The 13365-nt window shown below is 53.0% G+C and overlaps 5 protein-coding genes across 5 annotated transcripts; 2 read left to right on the forward strand and 3 right to left on the reverse strand.

The window, feature by feature from the left end:
• Positions 1-291: 291 nt before the first annotated feature.
• Positions 292-4076, forward strand: J4E92_001744 (uncharacterized protein; the record flags this gene model as incomplete). Its single annotated transcript, XM_051493155.1, has 2 exons — positions 292-340; positions 388-4076. 2 exons carry the CDS (start codon positions 292-294, stop codon positions 4074-4076), a joined length of 3738 nt encoding a protein of 1245 aa, XP_051356386.1.
• A 441-nt stretch (positions 4077-4517) lies between these two features.
• J4E92_001745 (uncharacterized protein) lies at positions 4518-6873 on the reverse strand (the record flags this gene model as incomplete). The annotated part of the gene is made up of 3 exons (XM_051493156.1): positions 4518-6421; positions 6556-6561; positions 6600-6873. 3 exons carry the CDS (start codon positions 6871-6873, stop codon positions 4518-4520), a joined length of 2184 nt encoding a protein of 727 aa, XP_051356387.1.
• A 645-nt stretch (positions 6874-7518) lies between these two features.
• J4E92_001746 (uncharacterized protein) lies at positions 7519-8290 on the forward strand (the record flags this gene model as incomplete). Its single annotated transcript, XM_051493157.1, has 2 exons — positions 7519-7549; positions 7728-8290. The coding sequence occupies 2 exons, from the start codon at positions 7519-7521 to the stop codon at positions 8288-8290; spliced, it is 594 nt and encodes a 197-aa protein (XP_051356388.1).
• Positions 8291-8511: 221 nt separating this feature from the next.
• On the reverse strand, positions 8512-10635 carry J4E92_001747 (uncharacterized protein; the record flags this gene model as incomplete). The annotated part of the gene is made up of 1 exon (XM_051493158.1): positions 8512-10635. One exon carries the CDS (start codon positions 10633-10635, stop codon positions 8512-8514), a length of 2124 nt encoding a protein of 707 aa, XP_051356389.1.
• Positions 10636-11301: 666 nt separating this feature from the next.
• On the reverse strand, positions 11302-12423 carry J4E92_001748 (uncharacterized protein; the record flags this gene model as incomplete). The annotated part of the gene is made up of 1 exon (XM_051493159.1): positions 11302-12423. The coding sequence occupies one exon, from the start codon at positions 12421-12423 to the stop codon at positions 11302-11304; it is 1122 nt and encodes a 373-aa protein (XP_051356390.1).
• Positions 12424-13365: the final 942 nt, after the last annotated feature.

Raw genomic sequence — 13365 nt, forward strand, 5'->3', positions numbered from 1 at the left:
AAAAAAAGATTGGAGCTCCGGCAGAAAGGCAGGCGGTGCGAAATCTTGGCGAAGACTAAAGTGTGGCTCTTAGTGGCGCCCTTAGCGCGTCGGCGCGTCACGTCGCGTGTCCCCGGAAGTGTCTTCGATCATCGTTGACGGCGACGACGACCACACGCCTTCACCCTGCAACTCCGGCTATTGCAATCACCTGCCACGCCCTGTTTCTGATATATTTGGTTCTCACCCATGTCTGGACTACTCGCATAATCTCACAATCTGTAAATGGCCCTCACAGCAGTACAATCTGCAATGAATCTAGAGGGCAAGAACGTACATCCATTCTTTACCAAAGCTACCAGTATGCCACCATACGACTCGCAAATTCCGCGCTTACCTGATTCCTAGACGGCCACGTACCAGACCCATCGTCAATCGCAAACGGAACTCCCATCGATCATGCGCTCGACAATCCCGAAACCACCGATACCGATGCCAATTCCACGCAAGGACAGAAGAAGAGGGCACGAAAGGCCGATCCCTCAAAGAGCAAAAAGGTAGCTTCTCACTCGAAGAACCAAGCCTCTCTAGACAAATTCACCCGCCCTCCGACGATACAAAACAACGATCAAGCCAACTCGGGCAACGCGAACATACCCGTCGAGGCTTCACTAGAGGTCGACCCAAACCACGAGCGGAGGAAGAGGCAGAAGACCGCGTCTCCAGAGCCTTCCATTCCACCAACTTCAGCGCAATCCGAGCCCAATGCATTCAATTGGCACCAACAACTGCAGGTCGAAGCTGCGCGGCCGATTGAGGTGCAAGGATTACCAGAAACAGCGTTACACGCAGGCGATATGGTGGTAGATGCAACACAAGAACAAGCTGTCGCGCCCAGCACACAGCCTCTGCCAGACTTGGATGCAGCCGCCTTTCCATCCGGTCCTGTCGCAGACGAACCTCAGAAAACAACCCCGAAGAAGCAGATAAGAGTTACCAAGAGCGGCAGACTAGTCTCCAGCCCACCAAAACCAGCGTTCGATACCGTAGCGTCGCCGAAGAAAAGAAGGGGTCGCCCGCGCGCGAAACCAAAGATACTTCCCACCGTGACAGTCATACGATACGGAACCGATGCAGCAAGCCGATCTGCTCTGGGCCAGAAGATTGAGGAAATTCTGAACGCAAAGAAGAAGCTGGCAACGCGTCCAGCGGCTCAAAAGAAGGCGACATCGAAACCAGCTGGGCCGGCCAAGAGCACACATCCCTTCTTTCTCGGCAAAGCCCCGAATGACGCCCCTCCAGCAAAAGTCGTCGCACAATTGCCACCTCCAACCCCAAGGAAGAGCGCTGTGACTCCGGGAAAGCTGCGCGCCGAGACTCGACGGGATCCATCGCCTGAGGGCCCACCAGTTTTTAGGCGAGGATTGCAGACAAGTAATGCGGGAAAACAATCTGGTCTTAACGAAGTCTGCTGGCCCACTTGTGAGAACGCCCATGTCCGCAACCTGGAATCCCCATCGCCGTGTCTGGACAATGCCACATGCATGCAATTGCCACTCAGACCTCGCAAGCTGAAGCAAGCTGTGGTGATACTATCGGAACACGAGAACGTGGTCGCGAGGCTGGCGCGAGGCCTTCAGGGTTGCAGTAGGAGCGCGAGTCAATCATTTTCCGAGTTCGAGCCTCCTGAAGACGTTCGTCTGCCTAAAAGGCTGCTCACTACTGGGTCGGAGATCCAGCGCCTGGTGCGTGCACAACTGCTAGCTAAGTCACCTTCTTCAGGGCTCCCAGAGAAGCCGTCTCACCCCGCTGTCGAAGATCTGTTCCGAGAAATCGAGCATTGTCTCACGCCATTTGACGAAGCCAAATGCGAGTCCCAACCTTGGACTCTAAAGTACTGCCCGAAGAGTACATCGCACGTTCTGCAAACTGGCATGGACGCAGTGGTTCTCAAAGACTGGTTACAGAGTCTGACCGTCATGGCTGTAAGCGGCGCAGCCAAAGTCGCTACAACGCTGGATGTCAAGCAGCCGCCGCGGAAGAAGCGGAAGAAAGCTCTAGACGATTTTATTGTAGCGGACGATGAAGAGGATGAGGAGGACATGGTCATGCTCCCAGCTGCGGAAGGGACCAGCTTCACACAGCCGAGATCTTACAGGCAACCGCAGTGGACGCGTAACAAGAACGTCGTACTTATCAGCGGTCCTCACGGCTGCGGGAAAAGCGCGACTGTGCATGCCGTCGCAAAGGAAATGGGCTTCGAAGTATTCGAGATCCACGCCGGTATGCGCCGTTCAGGGAAGGACATACAAGACAAGGTCGGTGATATGACCGGGAACCACCTCGTAAATCACAAACGCAACGCACCGTCTGTGCAAGAGACCGCTCAAGCGGTCGACGACGCGAATGATGCCGACAGAGACACTGCTCTAGAAGAGGACATCAGCAGTGGTCGACAAGGGACGATGACATCCTTTTTCCAAGTCAAGCCCGGAGCCGGAGCGGTCAAACCGAAAGTCAAGGCCAAGATGCCAGAAGTCGGCAAAAGCCCAGCACCCGTAGCCCAGGCTACACTACCCATGGCACATGCCTCGCGCAACTCGCAGAAGCAATCGCTGATCCTCATCGAAGAGGCTGATATACTCTTCGAGGAAGACCAGCAGTTCTGGGCGCAGATTACAAAGATTGCCTCCTTGTCCAAGCGTCCCATCGTCATCACTTGCAACGATGAGCGGCAGATACCCATGCAAGACTTGCCCCTTGCAGCTGTCCTTCGGCTAGCACCCCCTCCCGTGGACTTGGCTACAGATTACTTGCTTGTTCTTGCTGGTCGGGAAGGTCACATCTTGGAGCGGCAGACTGTGAAAGAAATGTATGAATCGAAGGACCACGACCTACGAGCTAGTATCATGGAACTTGACTTCTGGTGCCAGATGTCTGTAGGCGATAGGAAGGGAGGCCTCGAGTGGATGTACCAGCGTTGGCCACCTGGTAAAGACTTGGACGAACACGGTCAAACCTTGAGAGTTGCCAGTGAAGGGACATACACATCTGGCATGGGTTGGCTATCACACAACGTCTTCGAAACGCAGAGCAATCCGGTGTTTGATAAGGAAGAAGAGCTTTTGCAGGAAGTCTGGGCTGATTGGGGTATCAGCCCGTCGGCGTGGGGAGCCTCTGAAGCAACCGGTGCACAGTCATCCGGATCACCCAATACAGATCAGGCTGACCAACTGAAAGAGCTCGCGCGTTTGGAGGATTACACCGACTCACTCAGTGCCGCCGACGTGTTCTGTCGCGTCGACCTGCCCACATATGAGTCCAGCTCTGACCAGCCCACCGACTCCACCCAGCCACTGATCACCGACAAAGCACGCCTTAGCTATACGCTTGCCGCACCTCTACTCCAAGTCGATCATAGCTCAGACTTCTTGAGTCTCGACACCGCCTTCTCCACACAAACGCATCTGCTCATCCAGCGTACATACCCGGACCTCTCCCAAAGCCATAGCCTATCAACAACCCTCCATCTACGCACAGAAACCGACTACGCAAAAGCTATACTCCAGCATCGCAGAAACCGAAACGCAGACACCACCCTCACACGTCTTGACTTTGCAGGAGCCCTCGACCCTCTCGCCGCGCCACCAGACCAACTCCTCCCCGAGCGCACTTCATTCACTCTCACACCATCGTCATTCGACCGCACATTCAGCATCATCACGCTCGACCTAGCACCTTACGTCCGCAGCATCGTAGCGCACGAGCAGATCCTCGAAGAACAACGCGTCCGCATGTCAAGCTTACTGACTAGTGCTGGTGGAATAGGAGGCAAAAGAGGTCGAACCACGCGAGCAAGTCGTGTAGCACTCGAAGGCGGTGTCAGGGAAACAAAGAGGAAGGATAGGTGGTTCGATGCCGATGTAGATTTCGACGCTGTCATGCGCACCGCGGGTAGGGAGTGGGCGGGCCTGGGCTGGAGAGGCGAGAATTGGACCGAGGAGAGTGGGGAGGAGGGTACGGCGAGTCTGGCGGGGACGCAGGAGGGAGTTGATGATGGGGATGGGGATGTTGTGATGCAGGGTTCTCAGGCGTGAGATCAAGATCTGGTTGATGTATAATGTATATAGATGCATGATGTATAGGAGCGTTTGGCATTGCATTTTTGGGAGCGAAGTACGGGATATTAGCATAGATGAGTACATAGAAAGCCCGACTAAGAATATGACTACCTCACAATACGTTTGAAGAAGACTAAAAGTACTGTGTTTGAAGAATTGATAGCATAGCAGTCAAGAATAGCAATGACCTCAGAAAACTAGCTATACGATACCCACACGGAAAAGATGAGTCAAAAACGCCAACCTGACCCTGTCGGGCAAACAGGTAACCTCAACGCCAAGTCCCATGTAAAACATTCAACACCCTCATTTTCATCCACGCGCCAGCACTATCCTCAACTCTCCACTATCCTCCCTGGTCTACAAAACACCACACCACGCACCCTCCAGCTTAATCCGTTTCGCGCCGCTGCCAAACTACGTAGCCGACACCAACGGCAAACTCTGCCTCCCACTATCCCCTCTACTCGACGCATTCCCCGCCGTGCGCATAAGATGCGGACTGACCTTTGGCAAAGTAGGCGTAGATTTCGGCGGCGTCGAAACATCGGTTTCAGACTCGTAATCCGAGGTGAGTTGGGTAGAAGGCGCGTCTTCGGATTCTGCGTCGCTGGCTTCGGTTTCGGGGTCGTGTTGGATGATCGGGTGGGTGGGCTCGGTGGGGGTGCTGATTGTGAGGGAGGGGGAGGCGGGTTCTGGGGCTGGAGGTGCTGGTGATGCTGGGTCGAGAGTGGGAGGTGGTTGTGTTGGGGTGGGGAGGGTGTCGAGGAGATCGTCGTCGTTGTCTTTGGGTAGGGCGACCTTGATGGCCTCATCATCCACGACTGTAGATGCGTCGATGGGAAGATCGGCTGGTGGTAAGGGCGCCTCTTCTGCTGCGGATGTAGACTCTACTCTGGCATCTGGCGTTGAAGGAGTGCTTTCGTCGATGCGCTCATAGAAGAGCATGAAGACATTGCCTTGGTGCGCTTCTTCCTCGGACACTGGATATACGCTGTCATCGCTGAAGCGCCACCATTGTTCTGGCTGTGATACCGCTGAGTCTTCTTGTGAGTCCTCCATCACAACGTCTTCGGCCTCCTCGTCTTTTGTTGATGACACTTCAGCGTCTTCATCGCTCTTGGGCTTAGGCGCAGGTTTAGGGTGCGAGCGGTAGCAGACGTAGTGACCGTTACCATGCGAACCATAGTGAGTGACAGCAGCGCGAAGTCGGTATTGGAAGGGTGAGTCCGTCATGGGCTCATCCCTTGCTAGCATCGACTGTCTAGGATCCTTTGGCCACTCCTCTTCCGATGCAGCGGGCTTTTGTGAACCATGAGGAATGCCACCCAAGCACCAGTTTCCGAGATCCAACACTGATGGGTATGCGACGCCTGCGGTGTTCTTGAATGGCATACCAGTATACTCGTTAAAGCTGCTTCGGTTGACGTGAAGGACTAATGATTGGGGGGCTCGCGCAACGACTGCCTGTTTCGACTTTGTGCTCTGCACCCAGTTCTTCTTTGGCACGTTCAGGGTCTTCAGCAGTGTCTTATCTTCGAAATCTTCCTTTTCGAGTGCTTCCTGTACAGCGTCTAGTCTTGCCTTCAGCGGCGATTCCGGCTTGCCAGCGACTAGGGGCGCGAGTGTCTTCTCCAGCTTAAGCAGCGTGCATTTGGCGCATTCGACGCCATCGATGAATTCTAGGGTCGTATACTCGTCTAAACATTCGCGGACGTCGTAGTTGTAGTTCCTGCCAAGGGATACGGTGATGCAGTTGAACGGAATGAGCGTGAGGCCTTCAGAGTAGCCGCAAGATGTGCAGCCAACGCGCTGGGCGAGGCGTCCCTCGAGCGGGTTCGATGGAATCTGAGGTGATGTTTCCGTCGCGTCCGATCCTTTTTCTGTTCCGTCGTGCGCTTTCTCATCCAGGTCCTTAGAGTCACTGAGGCTCTTTGTGACTTCAAGCCACGAGACTGACGATCGCCTCTTACTGCTCGCAGTCTTCTTGACCTCCTCGTCGAGCGCATCCAATATCTTGCTATAATATTCCTGCGCATCCTGCTGCTCGAAAGTGCTCATCGACTTCAACTTGCCACGGATCCAGAAATGCTGACCCGTATTCGCAGGGTCGTTGAGCTTAGTGATGATATCGAATAGCGCGCCATTTGTGCTCTCCGAGGTAAGCGCGGGGTGTGCGGAGGTCGTCTTGGAAAGGTGGTCGCGTAGCGATGGAAGGGAGGCGAGGCCTTGGATAACGCTGTTCTGGTAACAAGAATTGCTGATATTGCCCAGGCCTGGTGGCACGTCGCTGGGGCCATGCGAGAAGGCGTTCGCGACACCTATCAAGCTGTCAGCACGAATAGTAAGATGTCTTAGAACCGCGTTAGCAAAGTATAGCAAGGGGGCTACATACTAGTAATAAGTTAGCAAAATATCTTGACAGCTATTCGTGGCGGCTACTTTACCCTCGTACCCCTTTCTGTAGTAGATTTCCCGGACTCATGCCAAAGAGGCTACCGAACATGCCGCCCTGTTGTGTGGTGTCGTCGTCGCTGGTGTTGGAGGTTGTTGAGCTGAAGGAGGCGCTGCGCATACGCAGGACGTCGGTCGCCATCTCGAGAAAGCGCTGAATAAAATCCCAGACGGGAAATCCGAGTACGTCCAAGGCTTTGAAGAGGATGTATAGGCCGATGATAGCGCCTAGCAGAGCGGACGTGATGGTGGTATGCGACTGGGGTGTGTTCCAGCGTTGTTGATAGGCCTCGAATTCGGGGTACTCTGCGTAGCTCATAGCTGGGTGCAAGGTAGGAATAAATTTGAAACGCTAGGCTGCTACAGGCAGGCTGTGGGAGCGGCGGTAGCGAAAGGCTTTTCCAGGTTGAACTAGGAGTTGGGTAACGCTTGCAGGCGCAAATGGTGGGTCTTTCAACCTTCGGGCCAGCGCATGGATGTAGTCAGACAGAGCAAACGCGGCGGTGTGTTTGTCTGCGACATGGGCGAGACTGGGTGCGACAGTCGGGGCGAGAGGGCGACGGCGGTGGTGGCGGGACGGCGTGAATATCTAGGCCAAGGGCGAGGCACGCGATTCTGAAGGGTCATCGGGGAAGGTGCCCAGCGGGAGCGCGCTAGCGGCTCAAGTGGATCCCGAATTTTGGGTTCGCGTTCACGAGCTAGTGGGGACTTTTTGGAGATTTTGGGTCCAGTTGAGACTTCTTTTGACTGCACACACCTCATACAAGAAAAAAACTGAACAGGCCTGCAGACTACATCAAGACAAAGACCTGCAAAGTAGGTGGCCTAACGTCAACGTAGGCTCCAGGCTGTTCAGTTTTTCCCTAGGTTAGCGTGGTACCGTGACTATCACACGTAATCGCGCGTCTTTACTCAATCCCTTCGCACCACCGGAACTCTGTAGCGACAGCAAGAAGCCAACACAATGGCAAAGACAGCAAAGGTCAAGAAGCGCCGTATGTACCACGAACACACCATCACGTCGATCAAGAAAAAACCGAACGGGTCTGCAGCCTACATCAACATGAAAACCTACAAGATAGGTGACCTGGCGTCGATGTAGGCTCTAGGCCTGTTCAGTTTTTTTCTGGTATGAGGTGCCATCCTCATGAACAACTCCTAACAACCACACAGCGGTGAGCATTCACTCCCGTACCGCCCGTCGCGCCGTCTCCCCCTCCCTCAACCTCGACAAAGCCGCCCAAAAACCCGCCCACACAACCCGCGACTCCGCCTCGCCATCGCGGCCCTCCAAAGTAAACCCCCACGCCCTCGCCGCAAAAGATGCCGGCATCCAGAAGAAGCGTAAGAAAGGCACAAACATGACCCGCGCACAACGGTTACGCTACGAAAAGGGCCTCGACCGTGCGGAGGAAAACATGGAGAAGCTCGAGAAGAAGAGGATGAAGAGTGTGGGCAAAGAACAGAAGATCAAGGATAGGGCCAAGGGCTGGGAGGATGTCAATGGCGATGGCACGAAGAAGACGAAGAAGCAGATTGCGCTTGAGCAGTTGGAGGCGGAGGAGAAGAGGAAGGAGAGGGAGTGGGTTAGTGATGAGGATATGGACGAGGAAGAGGCGGCGGCCGAGGAAGGTGCTGAGGTCAAAGATGGCGAGGTCAAGGGCGACGGCAAGGAGGTGGATGTTGAGATTACGCAGAGCGTTCCGGCGCCTGTGGAGGAAGAGGAAATGCTTTGATGTAGAGTGAGAAAGAAAGAAGGCTCGAACACAAAAGTCACGAAGCATATGATACCCAAAAAGTTACGAATTGATACGTTGGACTTCTCGTCATCGTCATTTCAATGTCCACGCTCGTTATCGATCGAGATGATGTGCTGATATACAAGCCAGCTCCTTCGTCAATAACAAAGTAATCCAGGCCACCAGTTTCTCTCTATCCCTGGAAGCAGACGCACAAATCATCGACCCCTCCTACCCCATCCATTCGCATAATCATTATCTGCCTCCACCGCTGCCCTAAGCTGATCCTTGTACGAGTGGTAGAGTTGCCTGATGCGCCCGTTCTCCTCCATAGTGTCCACAATCTTCCTTGCCTCTTTTTCCCTCTTGCGATCGCTTCGTCCATCTCTCTTGACTAACTTCTCCGCAGTCAGATGTCCCTCATCTTTGAGGTAGTCTTTGACCCACTGGTAGAGATTGTAGCGCCAGTGGTATAATGTATGCGCAACTTGGGCGTTAGCTTTGCAAGTCGAACCCAGTGGGAAGCGGTGGGACTCTGGAGGTATCCGGTCTCCTTGGTAGTTGAAGGTTGGCTTTTCGCCGTTGAGGTGGGTTTCAGAGTCGGCGGATAAGGCGGAGTCACTGTCGCTATCGCTGTCATCTGAGGCACTGGCGAGAGGTTCCAGTGTCTCCGGATGGTAGGGCTGGCCCTGGAAGAGGACCTCGAAGCTGGCAGTATGGTTGGTTCGGTTGCATGCTTCGCAATGTGGTGACATTACTGCCCTCTCGGCTGCGCTGAGCTCGTTCATCAAGAGCAACGGTCTTGCGCGAATGGCTCTGGTAAATTCTGCTGTCCAGGCTGAGGATGTGTACTTGGAACCTGCGAGACCCTTCACTTCATCGTCCAGTTTGCGGAAAGTCAGCACGTAGACGTTCTTCTCCGCATCGAAAGCTGGATGAATCTTCTTCATTACCATCCACTCGACAGCGTGCTTGAACAGATCCCGTGTTTTCGCGCGCGATAGACTAAATGCCAGACGCATTTCATCGAGATCGTCATTGACAGACGGTTCTCCGAGCACATTATCCGGATCGTCGTCAATGAAGTGCTCATCCTCTTGATCTTCTTGGAACATGTCAAGGGCGTTGGCATCGCGGTCTGACTCTTGCTCGTCGTCTTCGATGTCATCCTGTTCCAATATCTCAAGATCACTGTCTGGCTCTTCCTTGATAACCTCGAGTTCAGGCTCGGAGTCTGTTTCCACCACAAGCGCTCTTTTGCGCCCAGGTGTTGCAGAAGAGGGCGGTTCATTGGTACCAGCACGTCGCCTTTTCAACGCCTCTAGAGCTTCCTGGCGTTTGTTTTTGGGCTTGCCTTGCGTGCTTCTCAGTCTGCCGCGATCCGGTAATGGAGAGGATCGCAGAAACGCAAGTTCCTCTTTCAATTCGTCTTGCTCCTCGTCGTCCTCGTCATTGTTTGCGCTTCCCTCGCCCTCTTCCTCGTCTTCGTCCTCTGACGCAGAATCCCCACGATTTGTAAGTTGAGGCGTGGCTGGCGGCTCTTCCTCATCTTCTGAAAGTGACTTTCGTCTTTTCAGTCTGCGCCTCGTGCTTCGAGGTGGGCTCTGCTCCTCTTCTTCAGCGGATAGAGAACGTCTGCGGACGATCTTCCGCCTCGAGCTCGGTGCTGGGGTAAGAGGTTCGTCCTCGTCCTCATCTTCGTCTGGTGTCGGGGCCTTCTCCGCAATCTTTCTTCGGCTGTTGCGAGGCGCAGGCCGCAACTCTTCCTCCTCTGGTGTACTCTCCTTCCTCTCTCGCCGTTTGCTGGCCTTCGAAGACTTAGTCTTCTTTTTCTCTTCCTTCTTCTTGCTCTTCGGTTTCTCAGATGTATCAGATCCGATTTCGATAACACGGCGTTGTCGTTTGCGCGGGATGACTGTGACTGTCGGTTCCTCGTCTTCAGATTCGCTGGGCGTCGCTGCTCGTCTCCGCTTTCGCGACTTCGGTTGCTCCACTTGTACTTCGTCCTCCTCTTCCGACGTCTCCGAGCTGGCAGAGCCATTGTTCGATCCATCGAACATACCACGCGCTGTGCCCCCGATTGGCATCCCTAACCGCATCGCCTTGTTTGTTCCGACTACCAACTCGTCCTCGCTCGAAGAATCATGCTTGTTGTTCTTGCTCTTGTTGGGAACTCTGCTAGGCGCTCGTCTTGTCGGTGTCGTAGCCGTGAGGTTCGGCCGCGACGGCGAGGCTCCCATAGTCGTGGCGGCAGTCGATTTAGTCGCAGGTGAGGAATGGGAGGCAGGTGAAAAGTTGATTTTGGTCTGCCGTTTGCGGTCGCGCGCTTTCTTGGGTGCCATCTTGGCGTGTCCAGTCTTGGAGTCTGCTTCACTATGGATGTCTCTCACTGAAGTGTCGGCCCAGAACCTATCTTGCGCAGCGCCGTCGCGTCGGACAATCGCGTTGCGAAAACGTCGCTGTAGATGTGCGAGTGTCGCAAACCCCCGAGGATGAATGCGCGACTATTATATTATTCAATAGTTTGTAGAGAGTGCTCCAAGACGGCAACAATGCGTCTTCCTTTCGATGACGGTGGGGCGGCAGAAAGAGTGCGCATCTGCAAGGCCCCGGCGACTCAGGCAGGCGCGCGAGCACGTGCGCTAGCGTCATGCGTCTACCGTCAAGTGCATAGAACGAACCTGCAACACAAAGATCCGTTAAACAACATCCAACAACCTAACGAAATGCTCCTATGCCTTGATGTCTCTTTGTTTAGATATTAGTATATATTGTTTGATTTCACGCGTGTCCCACTAATCTTGGTTGTTAGCAGAAGTGTCGCAACAAATCAATGTCACCCCCACCCGCCAATCGACTGTCAGGTTTGGTTTCTCATCGAAAGCACCGTATTAATTCCAAGGTTACATGTACATGTATAACTCCTCTTTGTCTAGCTCAGCCTGCTCAATTCATCTCGTCTGAATCCAATCCTCCTTGAAATCCTGCTAATCATGCCTAGCTGCAGTCTAGTGGAGTGCTCTGAACAGTCCAACTGGTCTCTTTTTCAGAAACTCTACATCGCGCCTTTGACGCAGACTTTCTTCTGATCGTAATTCGATCCGGTCATCGATATTTTCTCTCTTGCGCCTCGCTTCGAGTCTTTTGTCCTGGTCTTCGAAAGATTCTTCAATCTTTCTCAGCATAGCATCATGCTCTCTCTCAGCGGCTTGTAAAACCTCCACCCTCGCTGCTTCCTCCGCTGCTTCCTTCTCCCCCTTTTTTGGAACGTAATAAGTTGGAACTAAAATGCCTGTTTTGTTAATTGTTGATTGACCGTACGCGTTGAAACTCATTCTACGATTCGGGGGTTGGACCGAGGGGGTCGTCAATTTTTCGTACAGTGCCTTCCCTTTGAGTATCTCTGGCTCTGCTTCTGGCTGCGGCGTGCTCTTATGCGCTGTCTTGTCGGCTTTCAACTTCCCGCGAAGGCTTGGTCTGCGAGCTGGTATATCAGCCACTAGCGGTATAGGAATCTCACTTCGCTGCGCTCTAGTCGTGATTTTCGGCCCTCCACGTGGTTCTGGATCGCACATGTCTATCATTTTCGCAGCCGCTGGCATGTTCTTCCTGAAATAGGTTTCTGGCATGCCCCTAGCTCGAACAGTGTTCGCGTGGTCATTCCTCTTCTTCTCCGCTCTAGATCGAGCGCTGTTGATGGCTTTGAGGTTCTTTTGTGCCTGTGCCTCTTTATGTTCAAGACGCTCAGCTTTTATCTGCTCGTCCCAGCCGTTCCCCCAATAAGAGTTTTGTCTCTGCACCACAGTACCCTTTCTTATAACTGCAGGTGGTAGGCCCTTTCCGTCATCTGGGGGCTCAACCCACTTCTTCTTGAATTTGGGCTCTGGTTCTCCGGCCCGCAGAGCTTCCAAGGCTTTGACCTGTTGGCGATATTTCTTCATCTCGATCTTGCTCTTTGGTGCCAACACTGGGTCATACAGACCCTTTCCCTCACCTGGGGGTGGAAGCCGCTTCTTCTTGTTGAAATTGGGTTCTGGTTTCCCGGCCCGCAGTGTTTCCAAAGCTTTGAGATCTTGGCGGTATGTATTTATCTCGATCTTACTCTTTGGTGCTAATACTAGGTCTTTCATCGTGTTCTAAAGAGCTTGAAGATATCACTTCCTGCGTTGACGGATGCTATTTCAATAAGTGGGGTTATCGATGGGATATCAGGCGTAATATAGCTAGGTGACGTTGGAATGGTCTCTTTATAGTTACGCGTGGCTGGAAGAAACGTGGTTGGTTGGTATGCCGATATTCGCTCCAGGCGAATACTGATTGAAGTGATAAGTAAGTTGAAAGGTATATGTAGTTGTCGATTGTATAATGCGTGTTCTAAAGAAGCAACATAAGGATGGCTGTGTCGAGGGATACTTATACCCAGCGCATCAACTAGGTTCACGTGCTGCTATGTGACAACTCATTTGTTGTATTGAATGTGGCTTCACATACATGTTTAGTAATGGAGTGTACACGACAAACAGTTCCAACCTTTACGTACAGACTCACGTACAGATTTCCACAAGACATTTCATAAGTCAATGCTACAAACCCGCTTGATTTCCTCAAAGGCGACGATGCCCTGCTTTGATGAACTTCAGGGCACCGAGCCACCTGATTTTGATACCTCTATGCACCTAGAAGGTTTTAAATCCCACACTTACATATGAACATTTCTAATCTTTAGAAGAGCTACGCTGCGCCAAGATACATAGAGCAAAGCGTAAGATACTATAGGGGAAGTGTAAAATAGAAGAGCGCGCGTGTTGGAAGGGCAATTGGACCGACATGTCACGCAGACATACACATCAGTTGCATTCGGTATTTAGAGTCTACGCTAGACTTGAGACGCGAGGATCTTTTTGTCGAACTCCAGCGGATAAACATGGAGATGATGGTTTCGGTGATACCTGTTCGCTGTATACATAGCCCCAAGTTATCGCAAGCGGTGAGAGCTGACAACAGAGTTCGGCTGACAGCACGTTCCACAGGTTCGCCATATTGCGCGACACTGACTGCAGGCGTCAGAATCG

Source organism: Alternaria infectoria (genome assembly GCF_024043175.1).
Source record: "Alternaria infectoria strain BMP 0036 chromosome Unknown scaffold_2, whole genome shotgun sequence".
In the NCBI taxonomy this organism is placed as follows: Eukaryota; Fungi; Ascomycota; class Dothideomycetes; order Pleosporales; family Pleosporaceae; genus Alternaria; species Alternaria infectoria.